At 39.6% G+C, this 18,098-nt stretch overlaps 1 protein-coding gene across 1 annotated transcript; it reads right to left on the reverse strand.

Annotated features, from left to right (window-relative positions):
* Positions 1 to 5,019: 5,019 nt before the first annotated feature.
* Positions 5,020 to 9,912, reverse strand: LOC126763941 (uncharacterized). Its single transcript, XM_050481716.1, has 2 exons — positions 9,731 to 9,912; positions 5,020 to 5,972 (listed from the first exon to the last, which is right to left on the reverse strand). Exons 1-2 carry the CDS (start codon positions 9,840 to 9,842, stop codon positions 5,440 to 5,442), a joined length of 645 nt encoding a protein of 214 aa, XP_050337673.1. The 5' UTR covers positions 9,843 to 9,912; the 3' UTR covers positions 5,020 to 5,439.
* Between the last annotated feature and the right edge of the window lie 8,186 nt (positions 9,913 to 18,098).

An 18,098-nucleotide genomic window follows, 5' to 3' on the forward strand; every position in this document is an offset into this window, starting at 1 on the left:
AAGCATTTCGAAATTTGCATCGCTGAGTTTTTGCCTTCTAGACCGGTTAACAATACCAGCGAAAGAAAACAACCGTTCTACAGGTGCAGATGACGGTAATGGGGTATTATATTTTAGAAAAACGTTTTTAATAGCCTGGTGTTTATTTAAACAACTTGTTGTGGCGTCTCGATCCACCAGGTATAAAAGCGTTTCTTGAAGATAATTGCCTGAGTCAGTGGAACCACTCTGTATGCTTATATCTATTTAAGTGAATATATGCATAAATCAAATATTTATTTGAAAGTCCAATGCAAAAATTTTACCATTACTTTCTTCCCCGAAATCAAGGAAGGTTTTTTGAGTAGTTTGAGGCGGAACACGTGTTGCGTCATCTCCTATCTTTCCATACTTCACCACATAAGTGTTGAACATTTTTTTTACTTCTTCTTCTGTTTGCGTCGTTGCTGTTTCTAAAAGGGCTTTCAAAAATCGCAATTTAATGTCAGGGACAGAAATAGCGGCAATAACAGCGTCCCAAGCGTCAGACTGAATCAGGAAGTACTTTTCAAATCTTTTAAGCAAAGCTATTTGCATTTTTTCGCTTATTTCGGATAAATACTTAAAACTTGCAGGCTCCAAACGACGTAGTTTTAATCTCAAAGTCACTATAGTGGGGATAAAGTAACCAAAATACATGGTCTTTTCGCCCTGAAGGAAGTCGATCGCTTCTGCAATAGGCCTCATAAGCTTTGCGTACTCCTCTAAGTACTCAACTTCTTCGCTGAGAATGGTAGGAATTTTTAAACGGTAACACAATTCTGCTAAATTGGTTTTGTGTTGCAGCAACTTCTTAACGGAATCATAAAGAGAGTTCCACCTTGTTATGCATGGAGTTATTAAATTCGCGTTTATAACTTCATTAACTACTTCTGCAGATTTTGGTCTATTGCATTTATTCCAAAGCTGTGTGCATCTACAAAGTTATAGAAAATATGTATATGTAAAAAGTGTTCAGTTAATCAAATAATTTTTACCTTTGGAAAGATCTTTTGTGAATATCTTTAATATCCTGACTTGATGAATTCAAAATTTTGTTGAAATCGGTTGAAGCCAAAAGATTTAGAGTGTGGCCCGCACAAGGAAAGTGTTTTGACAGACGTGGAGTTACAGATCGAAATTGAGGACCTAAAGCAATTATCGAGTCATTTGAATCGGAATCAGAGTCAGATCCGTCATCACTGTCACATTCATTTATAGGTCCTAAATCAATGAGTATCAAAAATTGAATATATTGATTTGGATTAAATACATATATGCGGTATACTTCACTTACTTAATTCAACTCCAAATTCTTTAAATGCCTTAACGAAGTTAGATCCATTGTCAGTAATCGTATAAACAATTTTTTCCACGGGTAATTATATTGCTTATTTATGTCGCATATCATTTTCGTCACACGATCAAAGGAATGAGTTCCTTTAAACCTTCGACAAGCCAGTGCTACAGACGTCCGCTCAAAACTGTTAGAAGCTAACCAGTGGCAAGTGTAACCAAAAAATGATTTTTTTCCACCTGACCATACATCTGCAGTTACGCACACGTATTCAATGTTATTCAGCTCAATGACCAGATTTTGAACATATTTAGTGTGGCTCTCGAAAAGTAACCTGGTAATTGAACGGCGGCTCGGAAGACTTTTACCAGGAAATAGTTTTTTAAAACTTTGGTTACTGACTGTGGACAAGGGAGACGTTGTGTTGCAAATAAAATCCAAAATGTCATGGTTAAAAGAGCTTTTGCGGCTTACGCTCTGCCTTCTTTCATCTTTCATTGACTTGAACTCGCAAAATTTTTGTGGGTGTTCCTTTTTCAAATGCTTGATAAAATTTGAACTAATACGAAGCGAACCTTTAATTTTTTTTCCGCACACTTGACAACCACCAATTAAGCCACACATTCTTCTTTGATGAGGGGTTTTGTTCATCTGCATTTTAATGAAATTGTGAAGCTTTAAATAAAAACATATATAACAAATAAAATAGTGCTATTTTGAATCTTTTTAAACGCACCGTCTCTACAATTTTGAAAAATTTCTCACTAAAGAGAATCTTATTGACACCAACCAATTCTTCATTTGTCAACGAATCTGGTGTACTTGAACTTTCACTTAAATTGTCATATCTCATAATATTGTGACTTATTTGTGAGTTCCGACCGTTTGAACAACTTGGAATATTTTGTTCGCCAACGAAATCTTGGTCATTATTATAATCATCACTATTGAAATTTAATGCATTCATTTAAATATATTTAATTTTTTATTTTTTGCAATGTAACGTAAGTGTGCCCAATTTCGGCCTGTATATTCAACTTTATATTTGAAAATGTCAAACCATAAATCATTTTATGTCATATTAAATTCACATATGTTAGTTGGCTGGAAGCAGTTGCCTAGCGCGGTGGTGATAATTAACAAGTTTTGTTGTGAAAAGTGCTAAGAGTTGTGTAAAAATTGTTTAAGACTGATATTATAATTGGGTAAGTGCATATATATACATATATATACTAAAATATTTGTACATTATAGCATTTTTTACCGAAATATATGTTTTAATATGAATTTTATATAATAAACTCATAAAAATGTTAAATGCAAAGTTAGAACGGAATTTGGTACAAATTTCACTTGTACCGATCTACGTGCTATGAAACGGAATCAGGAACATATATCATATTTCGTTTTACTTTGTTTTGGGGTTGAAAATTGAGTTTTAATATATATTTAAATTCTTAGCTTAAAGTAAACTCAATAAATTGTTTAAAGATCAATTTCCGTCCTATCGTTTTTTGAGTCAACGTGTTTCGCAATCCTTAACAGTTTCTCGTGCATCGGTAACAGAATCTTCCATAAGAAGTTGGTTTAAAAGAGTATATCAATACTTTGAAAATAACAATTGTCTCGATGTTTTAGAAGATTCAACACGAATCTTCAACTGTGATGAGTCCGCGTTTTTTCTTTGTCCAAAAGGTCAAGCAGTTTTGACAAAACGGGGTTCAAAGCATGTATACTTCAGATCTGGCAATGATGATAAAGAATGTCTTACATTATGCATAGGAGCTTCCGCTTCCGGTAAAATGATGCCAACTTTTGCTCTCTTTCCGTACAAAAGACTTCCAACCAACATACTTTCCAAATTTCCTTCTGATTGGGCTATTGGAAAGTCGGATTCAAGCTGGATGACCTGCGAAACATTTTATGAATATATAACAAATGTCTTTTATCCCTTCATCCTGAAAGAAAATATACAACTCCCAATCGTACTATTTTTGGATGGGCACACGTCACATTTGTCGCTGCATCCTATTGAGTTTTGCAAGAAGCAACGAATCATACTTATAGCGCTTCTTCCAAACTCGACGCACTTGCTGCAACCAATGGATGTTGCAGTATTTCATAGTTTAAAAAATGACTTGAGAAAGCAAATACAAAATTGGAGAATGCAAATTATTTTCAGTAACCAGTAAAAAATTATTTTTACTGAAAATTTTTTTCAGTAACCAGTAAAAAAATATTTTTACTGCAAATTTTTTTCAGTAACCAGTAAAAAAAAATTTTTACTGCTAATTTTTTCAGTAATCAGTAAAACTGTACTGGTAATGAAAATTTAATTTCATCATCATTAAAAAAAAAAATTTACTGCATTTTTACTGGTACTGCAAAGTGCCCATCTATGCAGTCAGGTTGGGTCATATTTCTATTATTTTGATATGTAATTTGCCTGTGTATTAGTTTTTACAGTTGGGGATTTTCTTCAAGATTAAGCATTGGAGGTCTGATTAAGTTGTTTGGATTGGCCATTCGTTTAAAAATTTAATTTTATATTGTTAACTTAATTGAAGTATTCTGGCTTACTCAAGGTTATTACTGATTCGCCCTAATAAATTCGATCATTATTTTTATTTTTATTTTTAAATCAGTAGCTGGTTTTACCTTCTATTCTGAAGGATCCGTTGGTTAGGATTCGCCGAATTGGGTTAAATTATAATGCTTTTGCTTACAAAATTTCGTTAAATGATTTTGCAAAAGCTGTGGTCATTATATTTGTTATCGCTTTACGCCCTTCTAGTTATTTTTGGTTTTATATGCACTTAAATTTCAGAATTTTAATTAATTATTTTCACTTTTACTTATACATACATTTATATTTTTATGAAGTATTTGTATAAAATTTAATCTTCCAGTTATGCTTAATACACCCAACTCTTTTTTTACACGGTTTCTTTTTACGCGGATTTGAAGTTACACGGATGAGAAAAAAATTATTTTTGTAAAAATTGTTAATCTAGTACGGTTTCAAAATCACTGCTTGTAAATATGTTTGTTTTTACCACACTTAGCACCATTGCTGAAATGAACATACATAGTAGTAACTGGGAAATCTCCTTATTCGATAACTCTTAAATGAAATGGATATCTCCAGCGATGATACCGACTTTAGTCCAGTTCGTCGCAAACAATTGCGCTTGTTATCAAATAGAGACGAATAAATTTGTAGCTATGTAAATATTGATTCCTTATTTCTATTCTAATTTTTCTGTTCTTAGTTCTGGATTAACAGATTTCTTTTGTTTTTTGCTTAATCTACCAATTTTTCACCTGTATGAATTATATAATCAATAAAATGCCATATGAACATGCAATTTGTATGCATATCTGAAATATTAAAGTTTTAAAAATTTTTTACAGGGTTTTTCGAAGTAAAATAGATCTTTATTTCATCTTCCACGGTTTTCAGATGACATGGAACGTATCCCCCATTTTACTATAGGACACGCCTCTTTTTTTACACGGTTTTTTTTTACACGGGTTTCTGAGGAACGTATCTACCGTGTAAAAAAAGAGTTGGGTGTATTTATGTTTTAGTTTTGTATAATTTTTTTTATAAAAATTAAAGTTTTCCAATATAATTTTTATTTTCAAATAAGCTCGGGCGAGTTAATATCGTTTACACGATATGAGTTCAAGAATTTAAACAATTTTATTTATACGCCGAAATGCGTGCCTTTATTGATATTCTTAAGAACTGAATTTTAATATAAGATCTTACAGCTATTTATACTAATGAAATGCGGCTGCTGTTATCTGCATGCGACTTCTTTGTCGTAATTCGATATCTGCTATCTTGCTATTACTTGAGATGCGGAGTTGGTTATCGCAGTGGATTATTCCATTGCCAGATGTTTGTTGTTTACATGTTGAGAATGCCTTTCTAGATAATGCATGTTCATTTCTATTGTTCGACTGATAGTGCATGTCAAAGCGAGTTCTATCGGTTTACATACATAGTTCGCCTTTGTTCGGAATGTATATTAGGAGATAAGGTGTATGTGAGTGTGTGTGACCCGGAGCGAGGCTATGTCGTTAACTCCCCTCCTTCTTAAAACGGAGCGTCCTCGCTATGCTGCTACAGATTGTTGTTGTTGAAGACGATTCAATTCGACTTCGTATATTTCGTCAATTTGCCTTTGTCTGTGAAGCATTCTTCTATTTACGCGATATCGGCAGAGGTGTACCATACCGTAAGTGGTGACTACTAAAGTAAGGAATCCTATTATGATGAAGAACGTAAAATGTACTGGATTTTCTACAATAGGTATCAAAAATGTTGAGAGTGTTTGGATATTGCTGAATTTGTATATTGAGTTTGAAGAAAGGATACGGAGTACTTCAAGTTTTTCGTTGTGTTGATTGTGTATTATTTCTCTGAGTTGTCTTTGATGATTGTAATATGTCATGTTATCGATGTTCGTGGATTCATTGAAGTGTATCAATTTAGGGCCTGATATATGCATGTTGTTCCAAGTATGCTGGTAATCTGTCAAAATGTATCCATTCTCTAGGATGCGAAGTGGAGCATTATTTTCGTGGGTTGTTTCGCATTGTGCTGTTTTGTCTTCTAATATTTTTATAGTACAATTGTCAGCGGGTTCTGATTTACAAATAAAGTTACCCATATAATTTCTACATTTAGATATTCTTTGATAATCGTTACACTTTGCGATCTTAGGGTCTAAATTAATTTTACCATGCTTATATGCTAAAGGATATACATTAAATAAGCTACATTTAGTTTCAAGGATAGGATATTTGTATATTGTTATAATTGCTTGTTGTAGGTAACATATATGAATGTCGGCATATTCTAATATATTAATTATTGGAAGATCTAACTTTTCATGGTTTATTAAATCGTACACGTCTTTCAAATTTAATGTGCCAGAATAGAAATTATTAGTTTTTGCAAAATTTATAGTGTTAGTTATTGATTTGAGTTCATTATAAACTTCTGATATAACAATGTTTTCGGTTATTGCTTTGGGATCAAGGCTTTCGAGTATTCTTTCGAACTGTGAATTAATTAATTTTTGCTTATTATTGTTCTCTATTAGCAAATTAAGTGAAGTTTTTATTTCCACAAGGTCATCGTGGTCTGGTGTGCCCGTGATGAATTTTAACATGGAACCAAGAAAGTTAAGTGATCTTTTGGATCTATAAATATTGGGAATGAGTTGAGTTTTCAGAGTTTCGATTTTGTTTACTAAAATTTGAGTTTGGGGTTGGTCTTCTAGATTGAATGATGATTTCATTATACTTTCGTATGGCGCCAATATTTTTGAGAGATTGGATATGTGATACAAGAAAGCTGTATCCTGATAAATGTAAACAGGATCAGTTTCTACTAGTACATATTTCCTATGGCTTAAATCTATAATATTGTCGCAAAGTGCGATAGAGAAAAGTAAGGTAAATACTATTCCGTACATGCTTTTGCTCTGATATTGTCTTTATGGATAATTACTTTTTTATTGGTCGTTATTGTTTCTCCGTTGTCTTTTTTTACTATGTGTTTCACGTATTTTTTTCCGTTTTTGTTTCGTCTATGCGTTTTTGAATATATTACCTCTCCTTCTTTTGTATTTGAGCTGTTTCCGATTACGGTTATGGTATCGCAAAACTCTCTGTTGGTTTTGTTGAAGACGCTCTTTGATGCCAGGATATTCCCTTTGATTAAAAAACACGTCCTCGGGTTTGTGGTTGGTTACCGAATGGATTGTTTTGTTGTACTGTCGGACTGCTTCAAATATCTGATCGTCAGGAGCCGAACTGTGTTGATGCGCTAATACTTTTGTGAGTTCGATAATTGTGCTATGCGTTCTTTCAACTTGACCGTTTGTTGTCGAATGATAGGCTGGAGTTTTGGTATGCGTTATTTGTAATCGCTTGTATATTTGTTGTGCACATATGCCAGTAAATGTTGACTCGTTATCAGTCATTACAAACTTTGCGTTTGGGTATATTTGTGACAGTATCTCGTCAACATATTTGTATGTGTCTTTCTTTGATGGTATTTGTCTCAAATGGCAGAATTTGGAATATTTGTCGGTTGAACTAATGTACATATTGTTGCTCATAAAAAATAAGTCTAAGTGTATGTATTCGCCTACTTTGTTCGGTATCGGTGCTGATCCTATTGGTTGTTTATTTGGTCGGCGTTCATACTTGTTTGTGAGGCAGATTTCGCAGTTTTGTACTTCTTTTTTACAAGCGTCACGTATGTTTGGCCAGTAGTATCTGAGCGAGATTTCCTGTGCGTTGTTTTTGTAGTTTCTGTGAGCACGACTGTGTGTGTCTTGTATGATCTGTTCTTGTTGTTCGGTTTCGGTAATATCGTCCACCAATTTTTGCGCTAGTACAATCGATACAGTTGGAAATGTGTTGATAATGTCATTTTCGACGTAAAATAACATTTGCTCGTCTATTTGTATAGCATTAGTTATCTTTGGTCTAATTACATTTTTTAGTCTATCTAGTAATACAGTTTTCGTATTAAAAAAGATCGTGTGTCGGCTGTTAGAAAATATGTTTTGTGAGAATATTTCGATGGGGTTCTGATCTGACCGTTTTACAATAATTTGGTTTCTAAAGGAGTTTACTGGTTTTTTTACTCGTTTGAGTCTTTGTGTTGGTGAGCTTTGTGCTGAATGTTGGGAGTCATCAGAATTTAAAGTGTTGTTTATTTGCTGACGAGAAAGGGCATCAGCGACCACGTTCTGATGTCCGGGTTTGTAAACGATTTTTGCACCATATTCTTCAATGAAATTTTTCCATCTTTTTAATTTTGTATTGGGGTTTTTTTCTGATATGGAGAATATTAGAGATTGATGGTCGGTGTATATTGTTAAATCTGCTATACCATACAAGTAGTTGCGTAGTTTCTGTAGTGACCATACAATTGCGAGTAACTCTTTCTCATTTGTGGAGTAATTCTGTTCTGTTTCACTGAGCGTTCGTGAAATAAATGATATGGGTTTTTGGTTTTGGGATAATACGGCTCCTATAGCGTAATTGCTAGCATCTGTGGTTAATTCGAAAGGTTTGTTAAAATTTGGTTGGAAGAGTTCGACCTGGGCTTGTAGTTCTTCTTTTATTATGTTCAGTGCTTTTAGTGCAGGTTCGTCTAAAGTGATTTTTATTTTTGCACTTTGATTCTTTGATATGCCACCGTTCTCTCCTCTGAGGACCGTAGTCAGTGGTTTGACGATGGCTGCAAAATTCTTTATAAATTTTCTATAGTAACTTGCGAGACCTAGGAAGGATCTGAGTTCCTTCAGTGTTGTAGGAATAGGGAAATTTTTAATAGTCTGTATTTTTGTTGGGTCGACTGTAATCTTGTTGTATTTAATTATATGCCCTAAGTATTCAACAGAGTCTTTGAAAAAGTGAGATTTTTCGTTAGAGATTTTCATATTGGCCTGGTGAAGGGCATTTATGATTATGCGGATGTGTTCGATATGTTCTTCAGGAGAGGAAGAATAAATGAGAACATCGTCTATATAGACGTACGCGAACTTCCCGATATATGGTCTAAGGATATCATCCACGCATCTTTGAAAAATAGATGGGGCGTTTTTCAGGCCGAATGGCATACGAAGAAATTCGTATTTAGCTCCATTTACACTAAAAGCCGTTTTTTCCCTGTCTGATTTATTAATAAGGATCTGATGGAAACCAGACTCTAAGTCTAGAGTTGAAAATACTTTTGCGTTTCCTAAATTTTGTATGGTCATAGCCACATCAGGTATGGGGTATCTATCTGTAACAGTTTGATTGTTAAGTTTCTGAAAGTCTACGACCATTCTGCGCTTAGGTTTCCCTTGTTCATCGGTACCTTTTTTTGCGACTGTCCAAATGGGAGAGTTATACGGACTTTTGCTGGGTTGAATTATTTCATTTTCTAAAAGTTTGTTAATTTCTTTGTTAATGAAATCGCTATCCGACATAGGGTACGGATATTGCTTGGTCCAAATAGGATCTTCGGATTTCGTTCTAATGGTAGCTTGTACCGTGGTAGTATATGGTAGCACTTCATTTGTGTCTTCATTTCTTTGCATAATTTCTTCGATTTCTGCTCTATATTTTTCACTATTAACCGTATAATTTATTTTTTGCACAGATTCACTTTCTTTCTTGGCCCTATATTTATAACTGAGCGTGTACTCGAAAAGGTTGATTTCTGCTTTAATTTTCCTAAGACCCTGTTCACCCAGAAGCATATCGAATTCTTTTAATGCATCAGTTTCAAAAAATGTGAGATTATGTTCTAACAATGTAATTATTTTTTTGATTTGGTTATTGAGTAACCATGAAGAGTTTTCACTTTTACAGGTTTAATTTGAATAGACTTACCTAAGTTACATTTTGTACTTATATAGTTGTTTGTTGCTCCAGTATCAATCAGGATGTTAATAAGTTTGCCTGTATCCCTGCAGTGGCGTTGCAGACACGGCAAATCGTTCATGCGCCTAAAAAAGCGCTGCCTGTTTCGTAATCATCGTTCTCGTATTCTGGTGTAAGCGATTGTAGTTCTTCGTCGCATGTCTGGTTTACACGTTGACATTTCTGTTGTACGTGGGAATTATGAGATGAAGGATTTCGTTCTCTTTTTTGAGGGTTACCGCGAAATTGATTATTTGAAGGTAGCCCTTGTAATTGGCGGTTATAGCTGTTTTGTTGTGGTTTGGAATGATCCCTATTGGGATTTGCGGATCTCGTGTATTGTTGTGATGAATCTACGTCCATTGGTTGATGCTGTTGCCGGGGTGCTGTCTGATTGTATTGCACCTGTACGTTAGGTTTGTACCTTTGTGGCTCCTCGTAATGTCTTCTGCTTGAGTTTTGGTACTGTGATGTATTATATTGTCTCTGCTGATTGTATTGCGGAACGTCGAATTGTGAGTTTATATTATCGTGGTATATCGAACTCGCGATAGCGTAAGCGGTTTCTAAGTCCTTCGGATTGTGACTGTAGAGGGTGCCGCTGGTATATTTGCTGTTCAGACCGAGAATGAATGTCCTCACAGCTTCCTGGTTTGCATATTCAATCATAGCTGATGGATTTCCTGGTCCATGATTATCCATCTCAACTTTAGTGAGTGCAAGATTAAGTGACTTGCTGACTTCGGAATGGAACTCTGCCAGAGTCCTTTTTCCTTGCTTTATTCTTTTCATTCCTTCGAGCAAAACATACAGAGGTCTCTGGTCCGCATAAGTATAATCGAGACGGTTTATTAAGGAATAAAAGTTGAATTTGGTGTTGTGGTTTATTAAAATATCGGCCGCCTCTCCTTGAATTTTGGAATGTACAATCGAGAGTGCCGTGTAGTACATGGGTGTAGTAGCGTAATTCTTGATGTTTTCCATGTGCGTCCAGGCGCGTTTTCTCCATGACCTATAATGGTTCATATCGCCTGTGAAGACTGGTAAGGTTTTGAATATTTCTAAGTTTATTTGTGATTCATCTGTGATGTTTGGTGTACAGTCCTGGTATTGGTTTGTGACTGTGACGTTAGGTGTTGCGTGGGTTTCCAACGAATTCAATCTTTGTTGGGTTTCAGTGAACGTTGTGGTCAGAGCAGCGATTTGTGCTCTCAAGCTTGCGATTTCTTGTGTTGTCATCTTGACGTCGGTGTTCAATAGGGGACGACGCAAATTGAACGGCTTTTGTCTCCTTTTTGAGATTCTAGCGTGTTGGGATATCCGTTGATATAACGTTGCTTGACTGTTTTAACTATATATCAAGACTTATCCGTTATTCTTTTCCAGATTTTGCAGGAATATTAATTTTATCTTTGTTCAATTTTAAGCACCTTTTTCAAAGATCTAGTGCTGGAAGTCCTACTTCCCGTGGAATTTTTCTATCGTTTTATTCAATGGATAGAGATGGCTTACAGACTGGTTGAGCCCCCAGTTAATATCGTTTACACGATATGAGTTCAAGAATTTAAACAATTTTATTTATACGCCGAAATGCGTGCCTTTATTGATATTCTTAAGAACTGAATTTTAATATAAGATCTTACAGCTATTTATACTAATGAAATGCGGCTGCTGTTATCTGTATGCGACTTCTTTGTCGTAATTCGATATCTGCTATCTTGCTATTACTTGAGATGCGGAGTTGGTTATCGCAGTGGATTATTCCATTGCCAGATGTTTGTTGTTTACATGTTGAGAATGCCTTTCTAGATAATGCATGTTCATTTCTATTGTTCGACTGATAGTGCATGTCAAAGCGAGTTCTATCGGTTTACATACATAGTTCGCCTTTGTTCGGAATGTATATTAGGAGATAAGGTGTATGTGAGTGTGTGTGACTCGGAGCGAGGCTATGTCGTTAACTGGCGGCAGTTAAGTTTTACTTTGTTGTGTTCCAAAATGCTACTAACAATAATCATTTAAAAATACTAAGCTAGCTGTGGGTCAACGGCAGCGGTGTCGGAATTATTAGCGGCAGAGTTTAGTGGATATTCTATGGTAAACAGTATTTACAATTTATGCTATGTTGATATTTCTGATACCTGAAGTGTGAAGTGAAGTGTAAAAACATTGTACTTCCTTTTTAAAACAAACTGAAATTTCGAAATCCAATATTTCCGATTAGTCGTATAATGCGTGAGATCCGTATGTAACATGTAGCATGTGGCTACTTTTGATTTTTTTCTCTTTTAATTGTAGTTGGACTTTGGGTTTTATAACACTGATATATGGCAATTTTTAACGCACATTAAATTTCAAGTATTGCTTGCGAAAAAACACATTGAAGTGGAAGTAATATTTGATATAATCGTTTTCGTTTTATTTTAATGTGTTAGAAATTTTTAGTTTAATTTCAAAAGTATTATGTGATAGTTACTTCTTTGAAAAATGGTTTTGGTTGGTTCAAGGTCAATTTTTTATTGCTGGTTGAGTCGACAATATCAGCAACAACAACGCAGTAAGAAGTGATTGAATTTTTCCCGTCTTCTTTACATGCGGTTGCTTTGCTGTAACTTTTAACGAAAATTGAATTGACAAGGTTCATTATTTAGGCATTCTTTAGCTAAGCATTATGTTTCAGAAACAAATTCCTTCACTGTTTATGGTCATAAGGGTAAAGCTCATCGCCTACTATTAACATAAAATGATTATGCTTAATTCATTATACATATGGTGGTCTCACATCAAAGGATAGGAATATAAAGAAAAATTTCAAACCACAATTTGGCCCAAGTCAGTTCGGGAGCTAAGATTTCTGACAGCGTGTTAAGAGAAATTTAACATTTCAAAATTCTCGATTCAAATTGGCCCATGGTCACATAATATGGTCGTACGCCAAACTATGCCCAGTAACATTTTTACGATGTCGATATGAATGTTCAATACAGAATGCGAGATCAATCAACTAAAAGTTACGACTTATAGATATACGAAGATATTTTGATGCGACTCGAACTGATGTTGCCGTTATATTTACGGCTGTAGATGGTGGAGGATTGAGCCATGTGTAGAAGTTCAAAAAAGTGAGGAAAGTTTTTTGAGCGCCATTCACTTGGGAGTGGGTAGAAACGATTATTTTATACCATATATGGCTCAGCAGCTCACGACTTCGTAGAGCAAGTATCATCTGGGCATCCAAATAACATCCGCTCAAAGGCGAAATATCTCCTCTAGCGTTGTTCCCTGGGTTTAAGACCTGCCACGCAAAAACTCACTACCAATGAAAAGAAAAAAACACAGCCTTGGGTGAGAGACCCCTCTTCTCATGATACCCCTCAAAGCGTTTTAAGGATTACGATTTAAGGGCATGTGCCTGGAATGTCCGGTCCCTTAATTGGGAAGGTGCCGCTTTCCAGCTGTTTGATGTCCTCGTTAGAATAAACATGGCGTTTACTTGGAATCTCCAATTGCCGGCCAACAGCGAAAAGGAAGAACGACTGGCGCGATGTTGTAAACTCGACTATAATCGCGTAAGCGGTGTCTACGCCAATAAAAAGCAAATTTTTTCTGTGCCGGACACATTCTTTTTGGTGCTTTGTCTAGCTCTGTTCTTCTTATGTCAGATAGAAGAATGATAATATGCCACGCCATAATTCGTAGTTTACCTTTGCCTTTCCTCATTTCCTTATGATGTCCCTTTTTTATCACTTGTTTTTTATGCATTCTACTATGGTTTTATTTGAAGTTGGTTTTTTTTTTGTTTGCTATTCTTTATTATTATTGTGTTACATTGCACTAAACATTGTTAATAAATCATATTTTTCATTGCTCGAATTTTGACCATTGCCCTAGTATGTATTATAAAACTAAAAAAAATAGTGTTTTTTCAGGTGCTTTTAAAAATTTTAAATCTATCATTAATCAAGTTACTACTTAAGGCCTGCTTAACCTCTGTGAATGGTAGGCACCTTGCCGCGGTGCAGAGGCTTAGGCGTAAGGCATACTCGGCATCCCCTAACCGGTGTGGGTGGTGCCGACAGGCACTGCCCAGGCAGGATGTCGGGTGCCGCATGCGTGCGGCAACCAAGAGCTACAACCTCCTAATCCAGGGTGTTATGCGACTCCCGTGCCCATTGGATCATTTGCAGCCAGGAGGTTAATTCGGCTGTAGTATAACGGAGCCTCCCTAACACCGGGCCAAATTGGGGAATAACTGTGGCCTTACCGCGTCAAGGGGCTCTGGCGTGGCGGACCTTCTAGTTCCCCATTAAAATAATAGACCCGACAGCTCACCCTGTTGAGCCAAGGGTCGTAAGGAAATGATGAGCACAATTAAACCAAAACAAACAAACCCGGAAAAAAGGCAACAAACGCGGAAAACGGACTCGGACAACGATAAGGAAACTGGTGCAGCAGCGAGCAAAGGAGGTCAAGGAGCTGGGCGGAAGTTTAGCTTCCTGCGGGCGTTTAGCGGGCGCTGTTTGAGGAGCATGCCAGGGAGGATGACGACGACATGCCCTCATGCAGCGTCGCTCGCCTGGCGAAAGGACCTGACGACGTGGAAGCAGCAACGAGCGCCGCCAAAACCCCCACCAGAAGGCGTAGCGGGTCGGACTCGTGTGAGTCACATCGGGCAGAGCCCGACGGCGCTCGTAGTGGACGGAGGAGGAGGCGCAGAAGAGGTGGGCAACGCCCTCTTCCACAAGCAGGCAAACATGGCGGATGTGACGACCCGCACAGGAAAGGTATGAGCGGTGCCAGTATGAAATGGTACCTGCGCTACCTCCGAGAAGGAAGGACCCCCGAGGAAGCGGAGGCTATGGCAAAAAGCAGGAGCAAAGGGAGCAACGCATCCCCAGGAAAGGTGCGTGGCAAGACCGCGACAGCTCGCGCGCAAGACGACAGAGCCAGCAACCGTGGCCAGGTCAGTGCTACAGTGCCAGCAAGGCGGCCAAATCACGCCGCAGGAGCCCCCCAACTCCAAAAGACTGAGGGGAAGCAACACAAAGGCACCTGGAGGCCAACCTTCCGAATCGGCACCCTACCGGGTGGAGGAGGGGCGGCGCAGATATGCGGATGCTGTCAAGGGCATCCGCATGGCTGTACTGCCTCAAAACTACCCGGCGGAGATGCTAACACCGGCGGAGCTTACTGCGCTCCAGGACCTCCTCATGGAGAGGTGTTCAGGGGAGCTGAATACGCGGCATGCTTCCTGGGAGTAGACTTTAGAGGAGGGATGATACAAGTGGACTGCAACAACGAGAGGTCCGCAAACTGGCTGCGGGAGTTCGCTCCAAAGCTGGAGGACTGGAAGGGTCCTGTCTTCTGCGTGAGGAGGCCGGAAGATTTGCCAATCATGCACAGCATGACAATGTTCCTCCCTCGCTGCGGGGACAAACCCTATGAGTTTGCCTAAGGTCTATATGATAGGTTGGAGATTGCACCTGTATATCGATGACGAATCGTACAAGTACGTTCGGCAGCGAGCTTCCGCCTGTTTTACAGGGTTAGCACGGTGGTCATGCGGCCCCACAAGCCTGCAGCCACTGGCAGCAAGGGAGCAGGAAAGGCTGAAACTGAACAAAGCGGGGGTGTCGAAAAACAGGCAGAGACTGTGGAACCCCCGGATGCAGTAGCAATGCAGGTTGACGAGGTCGGCGTCCCAGCCTAGTGGAAGCGGGACTGGACAGGCAATGCCAGCGGCGATCATCGACGTCCCGGATGCTAGTTCCTGCGGTCAGGGAGCAGGGCTACCCTCCACGCAGGAACTCCTCGAAGGGTTAGGAGACCCACCGGACGGCAGCGTGATTGACGGCGGGGAAGAGGATACACCCTTCCTCGAACCAACATTATAATGGCCGTCAACACGGAAATTGCCCAGGTGAACCTGCACCACGCGGCGGCAGCTTCGGCTGTCATAGCGAACAGGTTCACAGCGGAGAAGCTGGGCTTACTGCTGATCCAAGAGCCTTGGGTCCATAGAGGAGAGGTTAAAGGCCTCAAAACGGAGTCAAATAAGGTAATCTGGGATCTCTCTAGCGAGGGACCCAGGACATGCATAGTTGTCAGGAATAACATTGAAGTCTTCTGTATTTCAGAGTTCCTGACGCAGGATCTGGTGGCGGTGCAAGCCAGGGACTTCGAAGGCAAGGACTTCGTCCTGGCTTCAGCCTACTTCCCAGGGGAGGTACCCACGGCACCCCCGGAGGTGGTGGAAAGGCTGGTGGAGCATTGTAGAAGACTCAGGCTTCCCCTTATTATTGGGTGCGATACAAACGCCCACCATGTGGAATGGGGCAGTACCAACTGTAACTCAAGAGGTGAGTCCCTTTTAAAATACATAATAGAAAGCAACTTAGTGATAAAGAATGTGGGGTGTGAACCCACTTTCATAATTATAAACAGGAGGGAGGTGCTGGACCTCACCTTGAGCAATGAACCTGCAAATGGGTTGGTCTCGCAATGGAGAGTCTCTACGGAGCCCTCCATGTCAGACCACAGGATTTTAAGGTTCACGCTAAAGGTGGAGGTCAGGAAACTTCCACCCAGACGCAAGCTTGGAGATTAGGCTTAACGCTTATCATGGCAGCTGCCCCCTTAAAGTGACCACTGACAGGCGAAATAGTCCCTGGTGGTCAAGGAAACTATCAGACCTCCGGAAAAAAGTACGCAGCCTATTCAACAAAGCGAAACGTACGGGGGTCTGGGAGGAATATAGGAGCTATCTCACTTTATACAATAAGGAGATCAGGTCTGCAAAGCAGGCTAGCTTCGGGAGATTCTGCGGTAACGTTGTCTCAACGCCAGAGGTGGCCCGGCTGCATAAAGCTCTGGTCAGAGGCACAAACGACGCAGTAGTAGCAATCAAAAGAGGAGATGGGACATTCACGACCAGCGCAGAGGACAGAGCGACGGAGCTTCTGCGGGCGCACTTCCCGGAGACGGTTCGGGAAGACCAGTGTCTAGCTGTGACCGAATACAGGCCATCCCGCGAGGATTGGAGTATCGCCAAACAGCTTTTTACGGCGGACTCGATCCGGTGGGCAATGGCCTCGTTTGAGAGATTCAAGTCTCCGGGAGTGGATGGTATTTTTCCAGAGCTGTTACAACAGGGGCAGCAGCATTTACTGCCTCACCTGATTTGGCTGCTGAGGGAAAGCCTCGCAATGGCGTACATCCCTGAAGTATGGAGGACATCGAAGGCGATCTTCATACCCAAGGTGGGTAGGAAAGAGTACTCATTGGCGAAATCCTTCAGGCCAATCAGTCTAACGTCTTTCCTACTAAAAACCATGGAGAAGATCGTGGACCATGAAATAAGGTCGACAGTGTTGAAGAGAGCATCCCTGCATGCGGCTCAGCATGCCTACAGAGCGGGTAGATCCACCAACACTGCTCTGTACCAGATAACCTCTGAACTAGAGAGTTCACTGGAGCATGGAGAGGTGATGCTTTGCGCGTTCTTGGATATCGAAGGTGCCTTTGACAACACGTCTCATAAAAGTGTAGCCAAGGCACTGGAGAAAAGGAATGTGGCAGCACCGGTGCGCAAATGGATTGAAGCCGTACTGTGCACCAGAGTTGCTGAGACCACAGTAGGTGATAAGAGGATTCGTCTTGGCACAACAAGAGGCTGCCCACAGGGAGGTGTGTTATCACCCCTGCTATGGAGTCTAGTCGTAGACGACCTGTTAGTACTGCTAACGAACAATGGGATCCGCTGCCAAGGGTATGCGGACGACATTGTAATTATAGCAAGAGGCAAATACGAAGACACTCTCTGTGACCTAATACAAAGAGGTCTAAACCTGGCAAAGATGTGGTGTAAAGAGGTTGAATTAAACATCAATCCCTCCAAGACGACCGTAGTCCCGTTTACGAGAAGCAGGTCCTTACCCGGTCTCAGGAATCTCACACTTGGGGCAGAGAGATAGGAATGACCAGCAGTGTCAAATACCTAGGTTTGATGCTAGACTCTACTTTCGGTGGAAGCAGCATGTGAACCTGACCCTGGTCAAAGCAACAAAAGCTTTAATGGTGTGCAACCGGCTGGCGGGCAAGTCCTGGGGCTGTAAGCCAAGGATCCTCAGGTGGTTGTACACCATGATAGTGCGACCAATAATCACATACGGGGCGGTGGCCTGGGCCTCAATAGCGTCGCAGACTTCGGTTAAGACCAAGCTATCGAAGCTGCAGCGGCTAGCCTGTGTCTGCATGACGGGCGCAATGCGCACCTGTCCAACGGCAGCACTGGAGGTTCTGACGGAGCGTACTCCGCTTCATTTGGTTATTGGTCAGG

The sequence above is a fragment of the Bactrocera neohumeralis genome, unplaced genomic scaffold (genome assembly GCF_024586455.1).
Source record: "Bactrocera neohumeralis isolate Rockhampton unplaced genomic scaffold, APGP_CSIRO_Bneo_wtdbg2-racon-allhic-juicebox.fasta_v2 cluster09, whole genome shotgun sequence".
NCBI classification, from domain to species: Eukaryota; Metazoa; Arthropoda; class Insecta; order Diptera; family Tephritidae; genus Bactrocera; species Bactrocera neohumeralis.

What these genes read in the sequence shown, in the direction of transcription:
- LOC126763941 (XM_050481716.1), bottom strand. Translation starts at nt 9,842, where the DNA reads ATGAACGATTTGCCGTGTCTGCAACGCCACTGCAGGGATACAGGCAAA. An exon ending in AAGTACAAAATGTAACTTAG is followed by an intron (nt 5,973 to 9,730) that starts GTAAGTCTATTC and finishes TTTGTAAATCAG; the next exon opens with AACCCGCTGACAATTGTACT.